Below are 12,290 nucleotides of genomic sequence, written 5' to 3' on the forward strand. Positions count from 1 at the left end.
GTGATGTGTGTGTGTTTTTTTTTTACCACCAAAAGGTTCAGGGCTTGATCAAAAACATCTGGGCTGAAGCCCTTCAAGTCCAGGCCTAATGACGACACTGTAATTGTGTACAATGTTTGTTTATTAATTAATTGTCACATTTAGCAAGAAACATGTTTGCAAGAAGCAATATGGGTCATGAAATGCTAATTATAATTTGTTCTGTCAGTCACGTCGTGTGCGGAAGTTTTCCTTGTCATTGGTTCAACTTCCATCAGGGTGGAGATAGAGTTTGGACATCACGTGGTGTTATAATAAGCCGATTGGAATTTTTCTCAGAGGAAAAGCACTATCACCGACCTATTTGGGACATTCTTATGTTAAGAGAAACATAGGCTGTATGTATGATTCCCCATTTCAAGTTTTGGAACTTTGTATCATTATATAATAAGATATGATATTTAACATTAGCCTACATTATACCCTGGTTTACTATTTGGCTTGCAGTTGTCTGCTTTTTAATAGCTAGTTAGAAGATATTGCTCATCGAGCATTTTGACGTTAGTGACGTTAGTCACATTTAAAAAGTTTAGATGTGTTGCGCGTTAGCATACACAGCGTGCTCATTTTGAATAATACATAGACCTAGGTGTTTAAGTTGCAGTTTCTGTAGACTAAGTTAACAGTGCGCGCAGGTACCCAAGGGTACCCAAAAACGTTGTCATTATGGGCGACAATCCTGACTTTGATAACAAAGCAATTAAAGAGGAGAAAAATGGTCTGGATCTGAGGAAAACGAACCCTTCCAAATCAGTGGACATAGAAGAACAAATTGAATGTACGAGCATCTCGAATGAGAACCAGGACAATAGGCCTTCAACTACCACGCGTTTATACAAAAGGAGATGGGTGATGGTGTTCCTTTTCAGCTGTTACTCCCTGTGCAACGCATTTCAATGGATCCAATACGGAATAATCAACAATATTTTTATGAAATTCTACAATGTGGACTCTTTTACCATTGACTGGATGTCAATGATCTATATGTTGACATATATTCCTTTTATATGGCCTGTCTCCTGGCTTTTGGACAAAAAGGGACTGCGGTTCATAGCACTGATGGCCACCGCAATTAATTGCCTTGGGACATGGATCAAGGTGGCTAGCGTCAGGTCAAACTTATTTTGGGTGACAATGCTCGGACAGTTTGCAAGTTCCCTATCCCAGGTCTTCATCCTTGGGATGCCCTCCCGCCTGGCATCGGTTTGGTTTGGTTCCGAAGAGGTGTCCACCGCCTGTTCCATCGGCGTTTTTGGGAATCAGGTAAGTTTATCCCACCTCAAGCAAAGGTACCCTATTAAGTTAAAAAGAGTTGCGATTGATTTAGTTTCTAATTCGCCTAACATATTGATTGACTGATCAAAATAAAGAGTGCACATACATGTGGTGTTTTGAAAAAGGTCGGTCTTAGAGGAGAAGTAACTTATTATTTGACATCTTAGATGATGAATGAATAATCAATAAGAACATCTCAATGTCTTAAACTGGACAGTTCATTGGCTCAGACGACATATAGGCCTACAGTATGGCATGTATGACCAATGGCCATCAAGAGAGGGTCCTTACTTTTTGTGGTATTTTAGATGTAAAAGTTGTTTAGACAAATGATCATACATTGAAAGTGGTTAACATGTTATGATTTAGCCCAGAGCAATCCATATGCATTCACACATGGATTTAGGATACTGTCATTCTGCAATGGATGCTTTGTTGAGCATTGAGCGCATCTTGAGCATGCATCCTCTTTTAATAAAGTTCTGACACTGTGAACACAATCTGGAACTGAAAGTATCTACAACCTCTCTTGGGGCGAGATTTGTCTTATTTCCTCCCTCAAAACACCAAATTAATCAAATTATAGATTGGGTAGTTGACTTCTAAATGCAATATGTAATATGTATAATTACACTACTGCAATATGCCTGTATTCCGTATCCAACTACGTTGAAGTCAAACCTTCAACTGGAGGCCATTTGGGACAATGCTGAGGCAAATCAGTTTATTGGGGCTTATGAAAGAATGTAATACCTTTTGAGCTGCATATTATTCTCCATTAGAGGTTAATATTGCTGGTCCTGTGGACTCACTAATCCAGGCGTATAGTGAGTTACATGCATAGTGACAAGCATGTCCTAAAAACTGATCTGAGATGATTTTCATAGGCAGCTTCATATCCACTGCTCCAATAAAGTAGCTTTCCAACCAACCGCATGCGTTTTGTTCTTTGTGAGCCTCTTTGCTGGATTGTCTCTTTTCAGAGCTCACTTTTGTATGGATTTAAAATATATCTAATTTAGCCTACTTTTATGACTCAAGTAGCTCTGTGGTTAAGTGTTTGAGTTGATAAACAATTATATACTAAACATGCTGTTTGAGCTTAGTTACCAGTATAGCTCTGTGCTCAAATAATAATATTAATATTTATTTTTTGAGGTGTGTGTGTGTGTGTGTGTGTGTGTGTGTGTGTGTGTGTGTGTGTGTGTGTGTGTGTGTGTGTGTGTGTGTGTGTAATGTGCTGAGTAGGGTGGGGAGTTTTCCTCCTGCATGTTCAACTCTACATCTTTCCAACCCCATATCTTCCTAGCTATCCAATCATCTCCTTGGGATGTAGCCCTTTCTGTATGGCTGATCTCTTTGAATATGTATACTTTTTTTAAACAATTCAGCTCTCAGGCTTAAAATGTTTCAGACAGACACTGGCATAAAAGGTTATACCCTAATGCTAACCTGAAAATTGCAAAATACAAATCTTGAAACTCCATGAGAAGACATCATGTCAAACCATTTCAACATTTTTGTGTGTACCTTTTTCTAAAATTGCAGCACATTTCAATATGTCATCACCATAACTGTCAAATACACAACATTGAGCATCTCTATAGCTGAATGATGGACAAAAATTTTCAGAAGTATTTCTGTTATGTTTTCTAATACAACTCAATGGATCTTCCACGATTGGCTAGGTTTCTTGAGAATTCTGTCACTACAGCAATTTATGGAATTCAAAGAAAAACTCTGAAAAATATGAAAATATAAAGGTAAATAAGGGGAAATGACATGGTACAATTCCACCATCTTCTGCCAGTACAGTGTATGCAGCTGTACAGTAGGCTATGCAGCTGTACAGTAGGCTACACTTAATCACACACTTAATGCATTAATGCAGCTACTTTTCTACAGGTATGTTAAATTGTCGCTCTTTTAAAAATCCTTTATGTATTTATGAGGAAATCCGCTAAAATATTTTATGAAACTAATAGGCTAGCCTATTATTGATAAAACCAAAAATTAGACACTTCATACACTCCAGTGGGTGGTGAAGACATTCCAGGACATCACTGGCACCGTGCTCCCTCCCATCTATCTATTCGAAATGGTGCCCGAGGAAGGCCAGCAGCGTCATCAAGGACCCCACTCACTCCAGCCATGAGCTGTTCTCTCCCTTACTATCGGGCAGACGACGTCGGACCATGTCTGATACCAACAGACTCGGAGACAGTTTCTATCTACAAGCCATCAGACTGTTGAAAACCTGAACTGGATTGACCACCTGCACAGCCTCTCCGCAATTTAGCACACTCAAGTGCACACCCACACAGATATGCACTCATCCATACACACATACACACACACGCACGCACACACACACACACTCACACATTCATGCTAAACACACATCACAACTGCTGCTACCAGACTCTTGTTGTATCTTTGGCTATGCCGGATTAAGTGAAAAGACATTCTATTCTATAAAATACTTTCTCCGTAATTAATATTACCTGATTGAGCTAATCATGGAAATGTAATTAACTAGAAAATCGGGGTACCACAAAATAATATTTATAGAGCTGTTATCTTCCGAATAATCTCTTAAAGACCAAGTAATATTTTACATCAATAGCAGTCAATATTAATCATCACCTTATTTCAGTCTCATCTGAAAGTTGTAAATTCTTGGTTATCTTCACGAACCCTGGCTAACAAGTTGAATCAGCAATACAAAATTGGGTTTAATTATTTATTTACTAAATACCTAACTAATCACACTGAATTACATATACACAGAATGAATCATACCTTGATTACAAATTATGTCATAAAGGAAAATGTCCCTAGCTGACGGAACAGATATGACAGCTGGTTACACAAAGGAAAGTGAGTTGGGTTTGAGTGAAAGAGCGGGAAGACTGAAGAACAAAGTGTGAAGCTGTGATATCGTAAATACAATATCCTATGCATTCTAAATTACCGGCCATTTAGAAAAGGAAAATGCAATAAATATTTACTCTGAGCTGCGCTTCAATAGGTTGGTGGTAGATGGATGGCCGTGTTGCCCAACAGAGTCTTTGTCCTTTGAAGAGTGTCTCTGGTGGGGAACGGGAAATGTTGTAGTGTCGTCGTTGGGTGGTAGAGGGGATACTCTGTCTGTCCTTTCCTAGCCCACGTTTTTAGCTGATGTTGCTAACTCACGGCTGGGATGTCTCACTTCTTTAGTGAATAAGAGTTCAAAGTTCATACCATTCACAACCAAAGCTCATGCTGAGGTTGGCTTAGTTCTGTAGTTGACATGTTAGTCCTTTTTAACGTATGAACCGTCGTCCTCACGTCCTCGGAACAGGATGTTATATTGACATCAAGGCTTAATATAGGAAGGGAGAGGAGGGCGTGTTTCATTGGTTATAACCAATGTCTCTTCACGTGGGCGGGCCACTGAGTCGGGCCTAATTCACTCATGAAAACCCAATTCTCACATTTTAGAAGCTAAAATCACATCTCATCCCATCACAAATAATTTCATATTCAAACATTTAAATTGCACAACAATTCCATGTGAATCTGATAACTATCATGTGTAGACTTTCCACTGTAGTGTTTAAGTCATCCTATCATTGATGAGAATGTTTCAGATGACAACTGAACTGACATCATATTCATTATGTACCAGCGCATATGTTCGGCTGGTTTGGTTACCAAAATATGGTTAATTTCCCCTCACCTTCTGATGTTCCTAGAATCTCTAAGTAAACCAAGGGATTTTCAATAGACACATCAGTAGGGTAGAGAGAGGAAAAAGGGGGGGAGGTATTTATGACTGTCATAAACCTACCCCCAGGCCAACGTCATGACACTCTTATTATAATTGCTAAACACTGTACAATTGTAATACGTGCCCCCAACCTCCCTTCCAAAAACATGTGTAAATATTGGACTATAAATTGTGCCTTCCTGTATTATACTTGTGCAAAAAAAAATACACTACCGTTCAAAAGTTTGGGGACACTTCGAAATGTCCTTGTTTTTGAAAGATAAGCACATTTTTTGTCCATTAAAATAACATCAAATTGATCAGAAATACAATGTAGACATTGTTAATGTTCTAAATGACTGTTGTAGCTGGAAACGGCTGATTTTTTTAAATGGAATATCTACATAGGCGTACAGAGGCCCATTATCAGCAACCATCACTCCTGTGTTCCAATGGCACGTTGTGTTAGCTAATCCAAGTTTATAATTTTAAAAGGCTTGCTAGAAAACTATTTTGCAATTATGTTAGCACAGCTGAAAACTGTTCTGATTAAATAAGAGTATCTGGTGCATCAGCATTTGTGGGTCCGATTACAGGTAAAAAATTGCCTGACACAAATAACTTTCTTCTGAAACTCGTCAGTCTATTCTTGTTCTGAGAAATGAAGGCTATTCCATGTGAGAAATTACCAAGAAACTTAAGATCTCTTACAGCGCTGTGTACTACTCCCTTCACAGAACAGCACAAACTGGCTCTCACCAGAATAGAAAGAGGAGTGGGAGGCCCCAGTGCACAACTGAGCAAGAGGACAAGTACATTAGTGTCTAGTTTGAGAAACAGACACCTCGCAAGTCCTCAACTAGCAGATTCATTAAATAGTACCCGCGAAACACCAGTCTCAACGTCAACAGTGAAGAGGCAACTCTGGGATGCTGGGTTTCTAGGCAGAGCTGCAAAGAAAAAGACATATCTCAGACTGGTCAGTAAAAATTTACTGGGAGGCTGGCCTTCTAGGCAGAGTTCCTCTATCCAGTATCTGTGTTCTTTTGCCCATCTTAATCTGTAAATTTTTACTGACCAGTCTGAGATATGTATTTTTCTTTGCAGCTCTGCCTAGAAGGCCAGCCTCCCGGAGTTGCCACTTCACTGTTGACTTTGAGACCGAAATCTATTCTAATATTCAGCTATATTTCAAATAGCAGAAATTAAACATTTTCTTTCTTTCCTTTATTGCATATGTGGATAAGCTTAATAGCAGGCTTACTTTTTAACGAACAATCTTTACATGGCCTATTTGGAATGCATTTGTAGTTTTAGTCTCAGTTTACATAAAAAGGATGTTGTTGGTCGGGCTTCAAGCTTGCTGTGAAGTTGTTCCTTCTCCTTTTCCGTTAAACGTTTATGATCAGCAGTTGTATAGGACATAGCAGAGACTGAAGGGGCAGTATACCATTGCAATTTTCCACTGTGCTCAATCACATGAGAGCTATAGACAGCTTTTCTTTTGATTTGAAAATAATATGGACTGGGTCTGGCCCTACAGTCCTATATACATAATCATAAGATGTGTCTTGTGTTTAGTTGAAAAATGTACACAAATAGACATATAACCCACAATAAGTAGAACACAACTTGTCGTTTTATGATAGGCTACATTATATAGGAGTGGTGCCGGGAGAAGTGGGCATACTCTAATTTTGCCCAAAATTTCTCAAACAGACCACCCGGTGAAGGAAAGGTGCCTTGTGTCAAGAATTCTATGAGAAACTCTGACATACACTCTGAATGACTTAAAATGATCAATCCCATATTGGTATTTCACAGTCAGGCCAATCCAAGCTGTACTGTGCAAGTAGGCAAATAGTATAACTACTATTGAAATAGATAAATGAGGCTGTCAACTAAGTCTGAAATACACAGGTTTCTGATTTTTTCTTTTTTTTCTTCAGGTTTTCACTTTCAAAGTCACACTTTTCTCATAAAAACAACAACAATTTTGGATGTTTTAAGTCCACAACAAAGCTTAAACCATATCTGGAGACCACTTTCAAAGTCTGGGGAAAAATAAACAAAATGTAGATTTTTGAGTGTAGTTACCCTGTAATTCAACTGTGCATTCACCTAGCACTGTTGTTTGGTTAGCAGGGTTTCTGTAGCGCACATGATATGGAGTTTGCAAAATGGCCACTGGATTGATGCCAGTAGTGGAAAAAGTACCCAATTGTCATACTTACTTAAAAGTAAAAATACCTTCATAGAAATTGAGTCACCCAGTAAAATACTACTTGAGTAAAAGTCTAAACGTATTTGGTTGTAAATATACTTCAGTATAAAAGGTAAATGTAATTGCTAAAATATACTTAAGCATCAAAAGTAAATCATTTCAAATTGCTTATATTAATTAAGCAACCCAGATTTTCTTGGAGGCTTGAACAAGGAGAGCAACACCACACCTCATGTAGTAGTACATCCTAGCCATGTCGAGCTCTCTGTAAATAGATTTTAGACTTGTGTAACCAACACACAGGGTGCTAACTCTCCTGTGCTCCAGAAAAGCATTGGGCTGCTAAGCTGAAGTCTAGGCATTGACTCAGGGAGCCAAAACAACTCTTTAGGTCTCAGGCAAGGTTAGGCCTACTCATCAATCATGTGTGGTAACTGAATCACCTCAGTTACAATTCCCCATCCTTGGACCTTTTTCCTCATAGAAACCCATTTGAGCCATGGCACAAATATGAATGACAGGGTTCCAACAAGTGTCACATCACATTTGTTTGCTAAACCAAAGCCTATAGCCAATGTAACTCTTCAGGTATCAGGCAAGGTTACTCAACATGAAAACAACTAACCAGGATGAAGTGGTTTGGTGAACACACATGTGATGAGTAACTTTGCCTGAGACCAGAAAAATGTAATTAGCTTCTCAAGATAAATTGCCTATAGGCTTTGGCTTAGCAGGCTAAGATGTCTTTCTGGTGTACAGAATATCAGGTTCGAATCCCTAGGCTACCTGGCTAAAATGCATCCTCGCGAGCCTAACTCATGGGCAACGATGCACCAGGCAGCTAGTTAACATTAGCATACTACATCTATCTACATGTTGAAATTCCATCCTCTCAGGCCACAATGTATGGATTTATGGTTGGATCAGAATCACTGTTATAATCATTGGCTGGGGTTAGGGTTCAAATCACAGCTGAGTTCATACAGTTTAACTCAATGCTGATTGGCTATTATAAAAATATATATCAAGGGAGGCCAAATACTCACTGGTTTCCTTGTATTCAATGCTACGGGCAGCAATAATGTCATACTCTTTTTGACTAGACATCATCATAGATACGCTATACATACTGAGACAGAGGGGCGCTGTTTTGTTTGCTCGAATGCTTTCCCCGGTGAGATACATTCAGCCTCTTGTGAATTGAAGGACCTATATGAAACACAGAGAGGCGAAAGATTAAAAAATATGTAATTTTTTAAAATTATTTTTTATTGGTAAATTATTTTGGGAAGACTTGGCATCCATGCCATTTTCTGTTTACCCTTTACAATGTTCATTTTGAATGTCTGATTACAGTTTCCAATTCTCAGTTAATTAATTAATCCTTTTTTTATTTAATTTAAATGTTTGTTGTGGTATGAATCATTTACACGGATGTTTGTCCTGTATACTGTGTTGTTTGTGCCGTATTATGTTGAGGATTGTGTTGCCACATTGCCGCACAATGGTTGTATGGTGTCTTAGTTCAGGCATCTCTGGCAGTCTGTTTAATATCTATAAAACCCAGCAATTAAGACATGTTGAACTGGTGCTATGGTTCAGGTCAGAGGGGATCCTCATTTCTGGTCTGTGAAAGACATTAGGATCCCATCCCGTGAACAATATATTAATGACATTAACTTCTCAGAAATCGAATTGTATATGGGGGCTATTTGTTTACCTGAGGTCAAATCATTGCATTATTTTGAAACATGAAAGGAAACCTTTGTCATGATGCGTGGAGGTCTCTGGGTTTCTCTTCCTGCACTAGCAGGTGCTGTGGCAGAAGTTCACAACCATTTTACTCATGCTGCCAAACTGGACATATGGAAGTCTCTCCAGGCCCATATCTCTGGCCATTCCTGAAAAGTAAGGACATTTAGTGACATTTTCACAAGTGACCTGACCTCAACTTTTAGCATCATGTTTTCACTGGATCATGAAATGACACTCACACTGCAGCATCCAATACAAAACAGGGGTTGGATCTGCTTTTGTTGTCCAGGTTTCATGGTCAACTTTATTATACATATTATTAGCCAATTTTGTCAGTACATGCTCTACCATTTGAGGTCAGGGTACCACGGAGTCATTGGCTGATAATAACAAAGATTGAAAATAAACTGGCTGAGGTTTGAGTTTATGCTCTGTTGAGGTAATGCTCAAGACAGATGATGTAATGTGATCTGGCATTAGAAGACCCTATTTATGCCACGAACACTGAGGCTATGCCCAATAACTGAAATCAAATTTTAAAAATTGTCACATGCGCCAAATACAACAGGTGTAGACTTTGAGTTTATTTTATATTACAGGGACAGTGCACATTAATCAACTTTTCAGTAAAAGTGCTGGTTTTAGCCAGCTGGCTAACCTTCAATCGCAGTGCCTGGGCAGGTTATTAAAAACAATTACAATAACAATACAGATAAACAATGAGCAGTGAGTGCTTCCCGAGTGGCGCAGCGGTCTAAGTCACTGCATTGCAGTGCTAGAGGCATCACTACAGGTCCGGGTTTTATCCTGGGTTGTGTCGCAGCAGGCCGAGACCGGGAGACCCATGAGGCGGCGCACAATTGGCCCAGCGTCGTCCGGGTTAGGGGAGGGTTAGGCCGGCCGGGATGTCCTTGTCCCATCGTGTTCTAGCAACTCCTGCGGCGGGCCGTGCACTGACACGGTCGCCAGTTGGACGGTGTTTCCTCCGGCACATTGGTGTGGCTGGCTTCCTGGTTAATCAAGCAGTGTGTCAAGAAGCAGTGGGTCTTTTGTTTTCTTTTGTTGCGATTGCTGCGTGCTACTTGGTGATCATAGTAACATTCATTAATAAATGTTACTATGATCAGTAAGCACATGCAGAGCAACATAGGACATGCAACAAGTAGCACGCAGCAATCGCAACAAAATAAAATTCATAAAAGCAACAAAGTGTTTCCACACTCCAGAAGCTACTGACAACTTTAACGTGAAATGCTTACTAACAAGCCCTTTCCCAACAATGCAGAGTTAAAAAAAACCGTAAAAACAAATAGTAACACTATAAAATAACAAGGCTATATACAAGGAGGACCGGTACCGAGTCAATGTGCAGGGTACTCTGCCCTAACTGCTGGATATCACAAGAAGGTCATATGAGGAGCAGGTGCATCTTTTCTTAAGGTCTATTGTAGAATATTTGGATTGTGTATGTTCATTCAACACTGGTGAGTTGGCTGGGCAGATCGTGTAGTACAGTGGTTCACAAACTGTGAGGCACACTCCTTAGGGGGAGCATGAGGGGTTTGCAGGGGGGGAGTGGGGTGCTTTAAAATGGCAAAATCCTCTTTGCACCCTGTGACAAAAGGTGTAGAATTGGAGTAAATAAGCTTTAAGCCTAGAAAAGTCTCTCCACCAACAAGAGCGGTGTAAACAGTTTGTGTCATGAACAGTGCTTGTGCCTATAGAAATAGACGTGTGCGTGGGGGAGGCAGTGAAAAAGTTTGGCAGCGTCTGATGTAGTAACAGTAAAAACATAGAAGGTCTAGTCTAAGCGTAGCGTACTATGAGTCTCACATGGTCAAGAACGTAAATATAAGTTTGCATCATCTCCACTGTTGTTTAAGTCCAAGTCCCTGACATAAGAGCTTGAGTGTGACTTTAGCATGTGGCAGGGGGGGGGGGGTATTAGTGATTTGTATTTGACATTTGTATCTTATAGTTATTGAGAAAGAATTGATTGAAGTTGGAATATTTGTGACATTATAGCTTTACCGAAGCCTCCTTTAAGACTTCATAATGTTTCATCTGTAGGTGTTACAAAGCAAACGTTGGAGTCATATGAAGCTTTACCGCTCGCTCTGTAATATGAGTAGTATTTTGATTTCAATAACATGCATAACAAGTGTACATACACTAAGTTGACTGTGCCTTTAAACAGCTTGGAAAATTCCAGAAAATTATGTCATGGCGTTAGAAGCTTCTGAGTCAATTGGAGGTGTACTTGTGTATGTATTTCAAGGCCTACTGTAAAGGAGTCTGTGTGTAGCTGGTGAGATGAGTCAGGCGCAAGACAGCAGATTTGAAGTAATAAAATACTTTACTCAAAAATTCAAACATAGCACGTAATATAGACGGCCGCACAATATGGACCACAATACAGCAAACAATCACTCACAAATACAACATGTAGAACAGGGGGTTAAATAATAAACAAGTAATTGATGAAGGTACTACGTTCATCTGTACCAACAATAGTACGCAAGTATAAACACTGTGGGCCCAGGCAGCCGTCATACCGCTCAGGAAGGAGACGTGTTCTGTCTTCTAGAGATGAACGTACTTTGGTGCGAAAAGTTCAAATCAATCCCAGAACAACAGCAAATGACATTGTGAAGATGCTGGAGGAAACAGGTACAGAAGTATCTATATCCACAGTAAAACGAGTCCTATATCAACATAACCTGAAAGGCCGCTCAGCAAGGAAGAAGCCACTGCTCCAAAACCGCCATAAAAAAAATTGCCTATGGTTTGCAACTGCACATGGGGACAAAGATCATACTTTTTGGAGAAATGTCCTCTGGTCTGATGAAACAAAAATAGAACTGTTTGGCTATAATGACCATTGTTATGTTTGGAGGAAAAAGGGGGATGCTTGCAAGCTGAAGAACACCATCCCTACCGTGAAGCACCGGGGTGGCAGCATCATGTTGTGGGGGTGCTTTGCTGCAAGAGGGACTAGTGCACTTCACAAAATAGATGGTATCATGAGGGAGTAAAATTATATATATTGAAGCAACATCAGTCAGGAAGTTAAAGCTTGGTCACAAATGGGTCTTCCAAATGGGCAATTACCCCAAGCATTTACTTATTTTACCTTTATTTAACTAGGCAAGTTAAGAACAAATTCTTATTTTCGATGACGGCCATCACAAAGCCCTGACTTCAATCCTATAGAAAATTTGCGGGCAGAACTGAAAAAGTGGGTTA

The 12,290-nt window shown here is 39.7% G+C and overlaps 1 protein-coding gene across 2 annotated transcripts in view; it reads left to right on the forward strand.

Annotated features, from left to right (window-relative positions):
• Nucleotides 1-320: 320 nt before the first annotated feature.
• LOC135525872 (heme transporter FLVCR2-like) overlaps nucleotides 321-12,290 on the forward strand; it is a 44,171-nt gene continuing 32,201 nt past the window's right edge. For both annotated transcript variants that reach the window (XM_064953815.1, XM_064953816.1), the window contains exon 1: nucleotides 321-1,302. In XM_064953815.1, coding sequence (XP_064809887.1) covers nucleotides 706-1,302 — 597 coding nt within the window. In that variant the 5' untranslated portion in view covers nucleotides 321-705. The remainder of the gene's footprint in view (nucleotides 1,303-12,290) is intronic.

The sequence above is a fragment of the Oncorhynchus masou genome, chromosome 32, assembly GCF_036934945.1.
Source record: "Oncorhynchus masou masou isolate Uvic2021 chromosome 32, UVic_Omas_1.1, whole genome shotgun sequence".
Lineage (NCBI taxonomy): Eukaryota > Metazoa > Chordata > Actinopteri > Salmoniformes > Salmonidae > Oncorhynchus > Oncorhynchus masou.